Source organism: Streptopelia decaocto (genome assembly GCF_964273445.1).
Source record: "Streptopelia decaocto genome assembly, chromosome: 7".
Taxonomy (NCBI): domain Eukaryota; kingdom Metazoa; phylum Chordata; class Aves; order Columbiformes; family Columbidae; genus Streptopelia; species Streptopelia decaocto.
Window position 1 is genome coordinate 41,821,026 of NC_138661.1, and position 14,712 is coordinate 41,835,737.

Genomic DNA, 14,712 nt, shown 5'->3' on the forward strand with positions numbered 1-14,712 from the left:
CTTTTCCCCCACAGTGGGACAGTTAAGAGAGCCCCAAGCAGCAGCAGGCAAAAGAAGTGCCTGTGTCACCAAGGGCAGGCGTGCTGCCCCCTGCCAGCTTTAAAAGGGCCGTTGGTTGCTGACTGCGGTGGGATTGAGTCTTCTGGTTCCCTGCGCAGGCAGCAACCTTTAAATGGAGCCTGGGCCTTCATGGCTTAGGCATGCAGTCAGTTTAATCATACGCAAGGAGAAGAGATGTGTTTTCTTCTGCTGGTGCCAGGGCTTGTCCCCAAGACCTGCGTGCCGAGCTGGCTGCTTTGACCCACAGGACCTTCCTCTCACCATCACACAGGTGGCAGGACTTGACTTCCTGCCAGGACTTCTGGCAGGACTTCTCCCCCGCTGAACAGGCCTGGCTTTGCAGGGCGGGAATAGACACTGGCTCTGAGGCCACACTAGCCACTAGTTTCACCTGCTGGGGGGAGGAGAGGGTGGTATACCAGGAGCAAGGTGTTGAGGCTTTGCTTGGGAAGGGGCTGGAAAGACGTTACTAATCACTGTGAAGCCAGGTGCAGCTCCATCCAATCAGTCCCCAGCAGCCAGATTTGTTTAATACAGCCAAAGGTCACCAATATTGCTCTGCTTCTGCTCTAAGACTTAGATCAGATGTAGACAAGTAGTTTAGCCTGCTCTTTTCTAGAGACACAGAGATGGAGCAGTGCCAGGATGGAGCAGGCCTCTCCTGGGCATTTCTTTAATGGTTATTTGGCTACAGAAATGCTGGTTCTGCAGGTATTCTGGAAGGTGTACTGCCATGCCTGTAGCAGGAGGAGTGGGTGCCATCACTGTCAGATAATCCTTGCCAGCCTAGCCAATCCTTAGCCCTAAACATGCCTACAAGGATTTCCATACCTGAAATAAACCCAGCTCCGTTTTGGTCTCCATGTGCCCTCTGCCGGGCAGCATCAGCTGGAGGCAACCGCTGAGTCGGAGCACATGGAGATTTTTTTTATTTTGACCGAGCAAAGCCCCTTTTACACCTAAAAATAATTTCTACTAATGCAGAACCCTTCTCCCTGCCACAAAGCAAGCCTCCAGCCACAGCCATCCCGCAGAGACACGCTCAGATCCCCCTCCCGGGGCTGGGAACTCCCTGTGGACACCACACCATCCCGTGTGCCTGTGGGACCCACTGTCCATGCCTGGTACATACAGCTAAGGAGACAAGAGATTTTTATTGTGTTTTATTTAGTAAAATGTTAAAATAAATAAATACAAATTGATCAGATGCTCTGTTCCCCTCCCCCCCCAACTTTAATTTGCTAAAATCTAAACACATTTGTACCAAAACTGAAACCACAAGGGACTTGAAGGCAGCAAAGAGACTGCAGATCACTATGAGCATCAGGCTAAAAAAAATAGAGATATTTAAAAAACCCAAACCAGCTCACGAGTCAGTGTTCTCATGGTGTGGTTCTGTGACAACAGAGCGGTACCGGTCAGAAAGGGCATTTTACACCAGGGCCTGCAAGGATGGCAGAGGGGCAGCACAGGTGGCACCGGCTGACGGAGGGCAGAGCCACAGCTTTGCTGGGCTGGGAGAAGAGCCACCACCGTCCCCTGGCAGCACCAGCCTGCAGCTGCAGGAGGCTGCGCCACCAGAACTGGGGGTTGTTCACCAGAAGCACCTGGAGAACTTGGGCAGGCTGGGGAGGGACCGGGGCTCAGACACCGCACCCTTCAGTGTCAGCTCCTGGTCTGACCCCAAGCCAGGACTCTCACTTCACAGCTTAGTCTCCGGCAAAATGCTGAGGGTGTGGAGGGACTGGAGGAAGCACGGCACGCAGGCGGAGTGGTGGTGTCAACAAGTCTACTGAGATGGTGCCGGCACAATTGCAGGAATGTGACGATGAGATCGAGGCCTGAGTATTTTCTCTACACAAGCTGAGCTGCCTTCACAACCCACCTGCCCTCAGCTGCAGACGACACGGCGGGTGTTTGCAGATTAGAGCCAGTCAGTCCCCAAGAGACAAACCACCACATGGGAAGTCCACTACTGCACCAGAGCTCCCAGGCAAGCAGCACCTCACTACTGCTTGTCTGCACCACTGGCTCCGCTGCTGTTGATTCAGAAAACTCGTTTCCTTCCTCCACAGGACCCTGAACAGGTTGCCACTAGCAGTCTCCTCCCTTGCCAGTTACGGTGCTTAGTCTTTGCTTAATGGAGTTTGCAACCTCTGCTTTGCTTCTGTGGGACCAGGAGAGGCAGCCAAGACACCTCTGCCAGGGTAAGAGGGTGCTCGGGGTGGCCCTGCAGCTGTAACTGGAGTGAAGCAGCTGCTGGGACACAACTGCCTGCTGGCTCTGGTCGTGTGGGGCTGCCAGGAAGCTGCCTCAGCCCCAGGGGCTTATGCGGTGGCAGAACCTCTCCTTAAGGAGGGTCTTGTCTGCCTTGTCACATATGGCATCAGGAACGAGTCAGAGACAACATACCTTCTGGAAGGGAGAGCTGATGGTAAGACCCAAGTCCTGGCTCTAGAGTCAACTACTGTTTTGTTGCCAGTGATAATTAAACATATGAGACTATGATTAGAAATTACACATTAGGCCAGAACGAGCAGACACACGCAGCCTCCTGCCGCACCCAGCACGGAACACGACTCTACCTCTTCTTTCAACAGTGCCTGTTCCCAGTGCCCGCAGACCACGAGAAACAGCTCTCGCAGCGTCAGAACTGCCAGCACCAGCTTTACAGAGGGGAATGCGAGGCACAAAGGGATTTCTGTCTTTTTTAAGTGAACTCCCCCCTCAATTTTGGCATGCCCCAAGATCTGGATAACAAGCAAGGGGAGCCCCTACCCTTGCTTGCACATGCACAGCATCTTCCCAGTGCTGCTGCACTATCAACCCTCAGCACTGGGGATCTAAAATCAAGGGTGGCCACTGAACAAGTCCCAGGAGCTGGCCTGTGCCAGCCCCGGACTCGGGTAAAAGCCACTGCCTCCCTTCCTTGCTTGACCTACAGCCCCAAGGCCATTCTGGCTGCTCACTGAGAAAAGGTATTTCTCGAAGCTCAGACGCAACAAAACTTCATTGCTTTTCCAACAACAGATAAAAGAAGGCAGGTGACAAGGGGGCAGTAATTTGTTGAGGTCTACATTTGCAAGTGTAAATTTAGGAAAAAGAAAAAAGATGCAAATTCCTCAGGTGGTGCAAACTCTGCTGGGCGCCAGCAGACCGATACTGCTCACTGCTCGCTGCCTTTCTGTGCCACCTCTCTACCCAGGACAGACAAAACCAAGCTTATATGGGTTTTGAGTTCCCCAGGCACTCCTGATAGTAAACATGCCCTTAAGTACTTCTTCCTTCCTTGAGAGGAATTGGGCTGAGTTTGTCTGTCTGAAGCATTTGACACCTGCTTGGATACAGCAGAGTGAAGAAGAACAGACACAGAGCTTACTCCCTGCTAACACACAGGAGCTGGGACAGCTGCTCTCCCAGGAGGGTGCCCCATGGGCTGCTGCTTAATGTAGCCTTGACACAGGCCCTCAGCTCCTGAAGGGTTGCCTTAAACCCACCACATGCCCCTGTCTGGCTGCATGGGCCAAGTGCCCCTTTGCACATGTCCCTAGATGAACCAGAGCCTCAGAAAACAGGGAGGCGTTGCTGCACAGAGGGGTTTTGGCACAGGAATGTCAGACGCAATAGCCCAGAGAGCAGGAAACTTGCACAGATGCTCCCAAGAGGTGGCCGAGAAGTACTGGAGTCACAGGTCCTGCCCCACAACATGTCCTCTGCTCGCTCAGGACCCAGGACCTCTGGAAGCTAACACTGGTTTCAAATGGGCTGATCATGACACCAGACTAGGTAGGTGCAATAACACTGGCAGAGCTGAACCTTTAGCTAGTCTTGGGAATATTTCTAGCCAAGAAAATTTTTAATTAATGCAGTCCAGATGAGAGCAGGCTCTGTCTGCCCCAAGGTCTGCTTGATCTGCCACATCTGATGTGGTAGCACAGAAGTCAAAAAAGGCTCTCGTCAGGATGGGAATCACTTGGCAGCAGCGGCGGAGCTAGGGATGACTTGATGCCCACTTCCTTCCCCACCTGCAGCCGAGCAGCTCTTTTTTCCCACTGCCCTTGGTCCTTTTGGAATACATATCAACCCAAGTCAGAAACTGAGGTAGGATACAAAGCCTTTTTGTTCTAGTCTTTCCACTGAAATTTCAAACCCTCTAACTGCAGGAATACCTGTGTCCTCACAACAGAGCCCCATTTCATTCCTGAATTTTTGCTATCCTCACTTTCCCTCCTTCTCATCTCTTTCCGTTTCTTTCCTCTGCTCTGCTTTACTTCATGTAATCTTTTTTAACTCTGCTCCTCCTGCTTCCTCTTCTCCTTTCCCCTGTCTCCAGCCCTGTGCCCCTTCTCACTGCCCTCACTTTTCAAAAGAGGCTTCTGTCCTTTCGCGTGCCCCTGCAGCACCACCCGGCCTGGCTGTTCTCACGCGATACACTCCAGGGATGGGCACAGCACAGTGACTTTCACAGCGCTGATGCTCTCAAGGCCTGTTTTCCATTCAGTAATACTGACTGCAGATACAGACAGACCCTCACACAGGTAAGGTCTTGGTTTTCTGAAACAAGCCCACATCTTAAATTAACCTCTAGGAGAGGTGTTCGTCTTTTCATGGGTCTATAATTACCAAGCTTACCAGTGCATGGTATAAATAATTTTATTTATTGGCAAGTTTCAACTATGTGCTCAGCCTATACAAGACACATGATGCAGAAAGTTCTTGTCCCAGATAAAAGATAAACAAGGGGGAAATGGGAGCTAATGGTAAAGTGAGCCATATTTTTCAAGTATTACATTCCATTCTGTAGGTGTTACAAACAGGACTGATGCTTAAAGAAGGCAATAAGTGAGATGGCAATAAGCTGGAGACAAGATGTCTGCAGCCTTGGTGTTTTCCTGAACCCACCTGATTTTCAGGGCATTCCCTGGTCCAGGTCTGATGCCTGAAAACAAGGATCCAACAGTGCCACTGTGAAACTCGCCCACATGCCCCCAGAGACCAGTACCTAGCTGGCTGCTGGAAGGGTTCTTCAGAGAAGACCTTTTGCCTTCTGAATGCCACAAGCTACAGAATCCACAGAATGCTTGGGAATGGCCTTTGCTGAGGTAGTTTGTTGGCTGGGGAAGCCTACATGCCAAATGAATTAGCTGCACGACAAAACATCTTCCTCTTCCTCCTGGTTCCTGACTCTTCTACACACTTGTCAGAAATCTCTGCAGTAACGCAGCAAGGTTGAACTTGCCCTGGATCTTCAGAATCCCAAGGGAGGACAAATGGAGGTGAAGAAAGGTCAAAACAGTTCTGAAAGACACAACAAATTCTGCCCGAAGGGGCATGGTCCACAAGGAAGTGCAATATCAGTGTTCCAGTGGTTATCTGAGCAGCTAACTGAGGCCCACAGTAAAAGAGTGTATTTTGGTTTGACATAGGAATATGATATTTTAAAAACATGTCTCATTGAAAAACACGTCTTCGCCATCAGTGCTTCAGAAGCAAAGAGGGCAGGGTGCAACCCAGCTGGGAAAAAAAGGAAGAGAAACATGTGCACTGCGAATTCACAAATATTTTCCACTGCATCCACATGGGAAGGGAATTTCAGAGTCTACTCCCTGTACTGTGGGCTGCCACAGCCTGGTGGGACTGAGAGGGAGATCTCGCTCTGGGTCCTTCTGAATGCTGATCATGCTGCTTCTCACAGCTGTCTCTGCAACAGTACAGGGAAGAAGATGATTTGAAGCCAAGGAGGTCAGAATTAGGGTTCGCATTTCTAGACAGCTGGAATACAGATTTGCTCTCTAAAGCCTGGTCAGCTAGGAAGGATAAAATACAATATTGTTTCTCCTACCAACAACAAACCCATCAGATCTGCACATAAAATTATCACCTTTTTAATTTCTAGGTCACTGGCTTCTAATTTATCATCCCCACCAACACAAACTTGCTCGCAACAAAGAACCAAGTCCTTGTTTTGCTTATGCAAACCATTTGTTCATCCTACTAACATGGTAACTCCTGGCTAATGATGTCCTTGAAGAATCATCCATGCTACTCACCCTACCTGCCAACCATCCTTACAAGTACTACCTTTGTGGCGTTTTGTACAGCACTAAACCTACTGCTGTCTCTAAGAGAAGACAAAGAGAATACTACTAACAAAAATAATTCTTCTGGCCAGGTCACACGCTCACTTTCCCACTCTGACCACAACACACCTTTCCAGCTGTTTAAAGAACAGACTGCAAGGAGAGGGGAAAAAAACTACTTCTGCAGTGCTTACTTTCTGAGCAACGAAGCCCTTAGCACTGGGCTGAGAGCCAGGACTGTCTCTGATAGGAGCTTCCTCCATGGTCTCATCTCCTCCTTTATAGAAGAGATTTAAAAGCCACTTATTTCCCACCAATGACAAGCAATGACATAAGAATTAGTTAATATATTGCTGGTGGTTTGGAAGTACAAAACACCAGTCATTATGACAGCTTCCCAAAGAGCAGAAGTTTCAGTACAAACTCACTCTGTCTCAAATATTACATGAGAAAAAACCCAAACCAATCCAAACCCAGATGACAAGCTTGACCATTAAGTTGTCAAAGAGTTTAAATTTCTCCCTTGATTGGAACCTTTAGAGCAGCTAGAAAAAAACCTATCTTCCTCAGTATTTAGTAAATGCCAATTCCTCTTCCACCCTGTTGTTGCTAATTGGGCAGAGATAACTCCAATTTACTTGTGTCTATGTAGCAGCACTATTGCCAGTGTCAGTGCGGCCCTGGGAATGCTCCTTGCCTATTGACTGATACTGCTGCAGAGCCAGGAGGGAAAGCTTCCCAACAGAATCATCGAGAGAGAAAACTACCCAGCATCATCAACATGTCTAAGTAGAGATCATTTCTCTACCAGGTAATGATTAACTAAAGGCGTCTTTTTACAGTCTGGAACACAAATGTTGTAACAAAAGGGACATAAAAGTCTATACTTGTCTACTCGGATTCTGGAGACAAGCAGATGCCTCAGAAAAGCAGTAATAGCTGTTTTAATGTCTCCTGGCTGGTTAACTGCACCCAAATTTAAATATAGCTACCAGTGAATTTCACTCCCATCCCGTCCTGAACTGGCAAAGAAAACAGACGGACTATCAAGATGTCAGGCATCACTTGCTACCCCCAAATAGTGCAGTGCTTCCAAGAGAGCTCAGAAGAAAACACCAGAAATAAGAACATGAAAACCACAAAGACTCAGTGCACCTATCCTTAGAGACTGTCTCTTACCGGGAAGGTACTTGATGCTTCAGAAGATGATGTTAAGAATTACCCAAGTGGCCAACTAGAGAACAACCTGGCCAAAAAGGCAGTTTCTCCTGAGTATTGGGCTGTTAGCTGCTGGCTCATTTTCTAAAAAAAAAAAGAAACCTCATGTTCAGTTTGTTTTTTCTCTTCACTCTTTGACATACATAGCCCTTGTTTAAATGCTACAGGTTGCTGGCCCAGTGCTGCCCTATGGTAATGACCCCGACTGGTAACTGGGTTGATGCGAGGACATTTTTAGTTTGATCAGTTCTGATGTTGTCTGCCCAGCTGTCTCCCTGCCACTTGTGCTAACTTATCCTTCCAGCTCTGCTAGTTCCAGAACAGAACTCAAACATCAAAAGAGTCGAGGTTATCACTGGTTCAGCTGAGAAGTGCACCTAAGAGTCACTTTCCCAACTACAGACAAATGTGAGAACTGGGGATATCAGTTCTGAGCTCAGAGCTGAAAATAGTGCGTGTTCCTACTGGAGGAATACAAGACCTTAAAGGGCAGGAGGGTAACCTGAAGGAGAGGGAAGAAAACAGCTCCAAGAACTTGCAGAAGCATACACGGCTGTGGCAGCAAAGGGACTCTCTCATGCTATGTAGTGTCTGGAGTATTCACTTCTTGCTCAGAAATGCATCCTTGAAATCCAAAGCTTTTCTGTCTTCCACTAGAAGCAACTGAGCAGGTCTGCTCTCAAGGGCTCCACACCACGGACTCTGCCTCACGTTGTGTGTGCAGTGGCTCAACTCTGCTCCCACTGGATGTAAAGGGAGTCTTCCCAGTACCTTCAGTGGAAACGGGGTTTGCCAAATGTTCATAAGCAGCAGTGAAACAAGGCAGCTCTGGGACACAACCCTAAGAGACCACAATCAGCACGCTGAACTGAGACAGACCCCACAGTAACAGGAAGCATGAGGCGAGCTTTGCTATCTAGAGGGGAAGGATTATGCATAAGGGATGAACTTCTTAAACAAGAGGATCAAACAGAAGGTGATTTCAGTCCAACCAACCCATTGCCTCTCATTCTCAAGCTGTAACCAGTCCATATCACAAAACCAGAAAAGCCTTAAACAAGCACGCTGCCAATTGCTTTCCTCTGGGTTACAAACACATAACAGAATGGGGGGAGATACGGCAACAGCAGAGACAAGCCTGGCAAATCCTCCAGGTGGGGTGAGATCCAGCACTGTACGCATTTGATTCTCTTTTAAGAGTTTGGCCAGTAGCATGTATGGTATAAGCTATGGAAACTGTCCCATTGGATTTTAAAACACAAACACAGCAGAATGTCATCATACATAAGCAAAGTCTGTGTTAAAAAATTCTAAGTACACAGCATTTTCTCCAGTTCTGACACCTTTTTAATAGAAATCACTTGTTTAGGAAACAAATAGCACTTTTGTAATTTTTTTTACAATGTTTCTTACCTTGATCTTATTTTAAGTAACACTAGGAAGACCTCAATATCTTTTATTTTCCTTTTTAATTTAAAAAAGTTGTGTGTTTTTTTTCCCCCAGATACAAAGATTTTGCCCTTGCATAAAAAAACAGTGCCCAAAACGATGACACAAGGACTCACAAAGACTCACTGTATCTCACTGACACTATTACTTCTAATCTATACCATGCAAGGTCCCATCTACCTCTTTAATTAGACTGTCAGCCTGAAAAACAGCTTTTCTATTCCTTATTTAGTTCTTGTTACCAAAAGAAGAGAAAGGAAGTGAAAGAAAAGGACATTTCTCTGTTCAGTTCACACATCTGGGTCATGTGCTACTTTGTTCAGGATATCATTGTTGTTTATAAATATATAAAAGGGTTGGAATCTCATTTTCAAGTAATCGATGCACATTTTCTCTTGGGACACCTCCATTCAATGCTCCAAGCTGACCCTGGGTTCTGGCCCTCTATTTTCCTGTTCCCAACATAGGCTTTCTGGATGAGTGTGAGGACCCAAACCAATTCTGCAAAGCATGTCTGTTGTTTAATGTGAAGAAATAGGATTAACCCCAAACTGTTGGAGCAGTAGATCCTCAGCCTGTACATGTGCTGGTTACTCAGTGAAAAGTCCATCTCCTTTCCTTTTGTACATCTCCTGTCTAAACAATAGTAAATACTGCTTATTTGATAGACTTGTCCCTTCTGGGCACTGGGATTTGATAATTTATATTTCTGGTTTTTTTGGTTTAATAGTACTGAGAGTTTAGAAACAGGAAAAGCCCACAGGCTCTTTGGACTTGTTTTTGTTTTCCCCTAGCTAAACAAACTGTTCTGCAAATAAGGATTTGAAACCTGCTCTCCTCCCTCATCCCTGCTCCTCACCCCAAACAAAAATAAAACAAACCTATAGTGGCTGTGGAGGCTGCTGCAGGCACACACTGGTGTAAAATATAGAGAGAGTAAATATATTATTTCACTTGGCATGGTGCTGGCAAAGAACCCCCAGCTGGCACTATTCATGTAACATGATCCGAACTTTGCATGTACACACAGAATAAGAAGGATCAATTGGCAAACTCCGGTGCCGCCTGGCACAAGCATCTTCACGCTCTCTCTGGAACCAAAGAACTAAAGAATTCTGTACTTTCCAGAAGAAATCCGGTTTTGCTTTTCTAGAGTTTCGTTATTTTGCTCTTCCTCCTCGCCGCCACCTCCCTTGGCTCCTTCTTAACTTCACTGTGTTATTTAGTCTCATCGCCCTTGTTACAGTTCACCATGCAGCTCTGGGAAGGGGAGGAGGCTAAGGTGGAGGTGGCAGCATTAGTATTGTTAGTGGAGTCCATGCCATTGGAGATGACTACTGAAGTGACCTCAGAGTTTATGGGTTTTGAAAGGTCGATGCCTTGGATGAGGCGGATCAGCTGTTTTACCTTCTCCAAGGAGCTGTGCATCTCCTTCTGTTTTGCAAGGATGGTATTCTTCATTTCCATGCATTTCTGCAGCAGAAGAGAAAAGCAGTAAGTTCAAGCTTATGAATGAAAGAAGGTTAAGAGAAGGAATAGGATGTTCACAGATCTAAATGCAAGTACACAAGAAAGACTGCAGCTACAATTTCACTTTCTCAGCCTAGACGAAAAAGAGTCTCAGGGCTGTGTTCACAGGAGAATTTGCATTTGCGGGCCAAGGAATTACATAGCTGCCACCCGGTATGGCCTCCCTTCATCCCACAGTGTTTTGCAAATGAACACAGACAGCTCCATCCTTTTGTGTTCCTTTTGAGGAGAAACTTCCAAGTATATGTTCTTATTACTTTTTCTATTAGTATTTCATTGCTGAAATTTCTTTAGCTCAGTTCTGCAAACTCAGGCATCCTACTGCAGCTGACTGCTGACAGCATGTGTGTTTGCTGCTAATGGGATATAGCCTTTGCTTTCACATACGTTTTAGCAGGAACATCACTTCCTCCTCTCAATAAATAAAGGGGCACTTGAAAGGAAAAACAAGCCCTTCTTCACTTGAAAATCTTATTTTGTGGCCACTTTTCTCTTAGAAGCGGTAGTAACCTAGCTAGCTCATCAGTCAAGAGTCAGGGTATGACAAGTTTTAAAAAAAGCCCACAAATGATGTTTCAAGGGCAAAAAAACTGTTTATATCTATATTTGAAACTCTCAAAAAGGAGGAGACAGTAGCTATGTCTGTAACATTCAGGTTCTTACATGAAGATGGCAACCTTCCTACATTTTTTAAACCTTTTATCTACGCTGATCTGCAGACATTGTTGGTTTTACTATTTTCATACGCAGCCCATGGCATCATAAAAACACCACAATATTTAGACCTAATGTGTCCTTTCCGGACAGTTCCAATGAAAGTATAAACAATGACATGACCATAGAAAATAAACCATTCTCCTTACCTACTGTCAATCCCTCACGTTAAGGGCTTGCACCTGCCTGGGTGCATCACTGAGAAACAGTGTTCGTGCTCTAGTGCTGCTCAGGTTATGCCCAGCTACTGCTGACCAGAAGATGACAGTCTCCAGAACTGCAAAGCAGCACCTCTCATCACTTGTTTGCTCACAATTGTTTTATTTGTATTGTCAGCATTTAGGGGTCTATAAACATGGGGCACTTACTTTTGTTCTAATATGTAAAGACAGGCAGACTGGAAGGTGCATCTGTTTTTAAAAAGAAACGTCTGTACTTATGTATCCAGCCTTACAGATGCTGCCACATAGGACATTTCAGTATTCTTCCTTCTGTGATACTAAGGCTACACTAAGTGAGGGGCTCAAACTTTACACCGGCAACTCAAGAGCCTGATTCGCATATGAAGGTGAGAAAACAGAGCAAATTAATATGTATGCTCCAATTACTGTGATAAACTAAGGTGGAAACCACAGCTTCTGGATCAAAGCACAACAACATCTAACTAATATTATGCAGTGGCACACACAGGGTCCAGCTGCTGACTGCCAAGGCAACAAGTCAAAAGCCTGAGAGTCAGTCATGGGGAAACGCTTACTTTTGTATGAGGAAGGTCTGGAAAGCGCACCAAGACTGTAACTCTTATTACACACAGAGGCCCAACCATTCCTATTTAAGTGAGCCACTGGAGAATTTAACTTAATCTACTGCCCACAGACAATAATGCTCTGGGTCATGTTTGTCCCCTGCTGATATTATAGGCCACAATATATGGTCAGCATGGATCATCGCTAAGTGACTCAATCTAAGTATATGTTCCCTGTATTTCATTCCTGCTCCCCAAAGTCCTAAAAAGCAAAGGAAAGCGCTCACCCAATTCTCAGTAAATCCACTGGGGGACAGGTCTAGTACTTGGGAGTCATTCCATAGTTTTCTCTTTGCATTCTGGCATCAGAACACCTGTGCAGAGTTATTTGGGAGGGCAATACTCACCGTTATAGAATTGCTGAGCTGTTTGACCTTCTGCTCTAGCTGTTCTCTTTCCTGTTTTAAATCTGAACTCCATTTAAGCAATTTCTGTTTTTCCTCTTCTTTCGCTGCAAAAGAGAATATTACTCAGAATATTTAAAATGTTCCTGTTGCAACGGTGGATAGAGTGTCTAAACTGCTTCATGTAAAGAGGGTAATTGTTTTTTAAGTCAATTCAATAACTTGTGTGCTACACCACCCCCAAAATTTCACCTCCACACTCAAGCATCACAGAAGGCTTAACAAATATTTAGATTGCTATTTTCACTTCACGAGTGATTAAGGTTCTTCCCCTTTAATTTCCTTTTTAAAGGAAGTACCATTCTAGCCCATTCCAGAAGTTAACATCTTCCATTATTAAAAGTGAAACACAAGTATTGTTCTCCATTTTCCTACCTGCTTTATATGCAATATATGAATGAACAATTGCTAAAGTTCCTGGCCATGGGATTGCTTCTTCCTTCTTTAGCATCTGAAAGAAAAGTGTTCAGAGATTTAGCTGGTACACAATCTACCTCTAAGAAAGCAAAAAGGAGAAAGAGAAAGGGGGAAAGACAGGATTTTCTTTTATGGCTATCATTACCCTCAGCCCTGTTAACAAGAAGCTTCACAAACCTGTTCTGAGATTTAACAGAGGGAATTATTCACAACAGTATTGTGGCTCCCACAAAGCAGGCCTGTGCCTTACGAATGTCAGCATTTTCTCAAATTCCCTCTGTAGCCCCAAATAAAGCCTACTAATGAAACTGAACAACTTAAAAGAGGAATGAAAGGATAATATATCTGAACTCAAACTTGCCAGGAGACATAAACATTATTTCGTGGTTCAGACAAATCGCTGATCTTAGTTGTTCTGGGAGGAAAGTTTTCATGGCACAGAACAGTCTCCACACCGTACATTCAAACACCACACTCCCTTGCTAGAAAAACACAAAACTGACTTATCTCCTCTGCTTATCAGAATCATCTTAATAGAGCTGTCAAACCCTCTTCATAATGGTAAGCACCATTTACATCTTTCAGATTCTTCCTACATATTCCCTCCTAACAAACTTTGAGAGGAAAGACACGTATTTTTAATAAGTGAATCAGAGAGGTGTCTCAGAAGATAGAGGACTTAGTCACTTTACAGTGATATTCCTGGGGTCTTCCCCCCTTACCACAGAAATACAAAGAGGAGGGATATGGTGAGAGCAGGAATAGGGAAATGGTAACACTCCCATCTCTCTTAACTATTGACCAAGTCACCTGAGTTCTGCATTTTCGTTCTTCTGAGCAGCATATTGTATGTCAGGCTGTTTTCTTACGTTACCATCTGGCTAACAGGAGGTCACGTGGGTGACCAAGCAATATGCTACATTAGACAGGACGATAACAGCTTCAGGCTGCTGATTATCAGCAACTTCCAGAGTTCCATGTAAGGGTTAGGAATACAATGGTTTACTTCTCTGTCTTGTAATCTTGACACAATTATAAACAAAATATTAAAATATAATCTGTTCACTTCAATTGAGTACTTTCAGAGAGGGATCTGGAAGGAAGAACCACCAAACTGTTCACCTATCCTCATTATACTCATGCTGGATGATATTATTAAAGCGATCACTGAAGACAACCTCTCTGATGTTTGATTTATAAGAGCAAACAGGGGCTTATATTTGCTCTATCTATTGAGGTAGGCTTGTGCAAACGCTTTATTTATTTGTCCAGAAGAACATAATAATAACTTTTGAAGAGACAACGAGCTTAAGATGAATGGTAAACTTTCTGTGGGTGATAGAGAACCTCTTCCAAAAGACTGCGTGCTTCGATCCAGAAAGAGTAACAACACAAGGGTAATAAAGAGAGACCCCAAAACTGGGAGCAAAACCCAACAGTTTTGTATTTGCACGCATTCCAACAGACGTAATTCAATCAAATTCACACAAGCCTTACTACAAATCAAACAGATGTGTTCAGTGTCAGGCTGTCTTGATCTAAGTAAGCCAAGTGATCTGGTTATATTCTTTAACGCTGAAAAATCCTTATAATGCACTGTATATAACTCTCCCTCTCAAACAATACCTGGTCTTGACATTTGGGACAGATCCACATGCCCTTGGGAATGGTTTTCAGAGGTGGGTCCAGACAGTCCAGGTGATAAACACGTGAACATGTGTCACACATCAGCAACTGCCCACTTTTTCTGCAAACACTGCAAAAATCCTCATGGATATCGCCCTATAAAATTAAGGGGAAAGGGTGTGGGTGAGAGAAAGAGAGAGAGAGAAGGCAAAAAGTGAACTTTGACCTTTGACATCTACATCCTAGTTGAATGCAAAATTTACAGCACAAACTGTTTCTAAGAGGATTCCAAATGGTCAAGACGTTTTTAGGCTGTGAAACAGGAAAACCAGGCAGGACATCTGTCCTCCCGAACAGTCCCTCTGTCCTCCTAACGCAAAATGTTACAGCAAACGCTAATTACCATAGC

General features: G+C 45.1%; 1 protein-coding gene across 11 annotated transcripts in view; it reads right to left on the reverse strand.

The window, feature by feature from the left end:
• Positions 1 to 1,208: 1,208 nt before the first annotated feature.
• The window catches only part of PHF21A (PHD finger protein 21A), a 149,207-nt gene continuing 135,703 nt past the window's right edge, over positions 1,209 to 14,712 (reverse strand). For 7 of the 11 annotated variants that reach the window (XM_082059488.1, XM_082059492.1, XM_082059484.1 and 4 more), the window contains 4 exons: positions 14,304 to 14,459; positions 12,636 to 12,711; positions 12,204 to 12,307; positions 7,483 to 10,280 (listed from right to left, as the gene is read on the reverse strand). In XM_082059488.1, coding sequence (XP_081915614.1) covers positions 10,026 to 10,280; positions 12,204 to 12,307; positions 12,636 to 12,711; positions 14,304 to 14,459 — 591 coding nt within the window. In that variant the 3' untranslated portion in view covers positions 7,483 to 10,025. Of the gene's footprint in view, positions 5,762 to 7,319; positions 7,443 to 7,481; positions 10,281 to 12,203; positions 12,308 to 12,635; positions 12,712 to 14,303; positions 14,460 to 14,712 lie in introns of those variants that run through there. The other 4 variants (XM_082059490.1, XM_082059489.1, XM_082059493.1 and 1 more) reach the window with 4 other exon arrangements.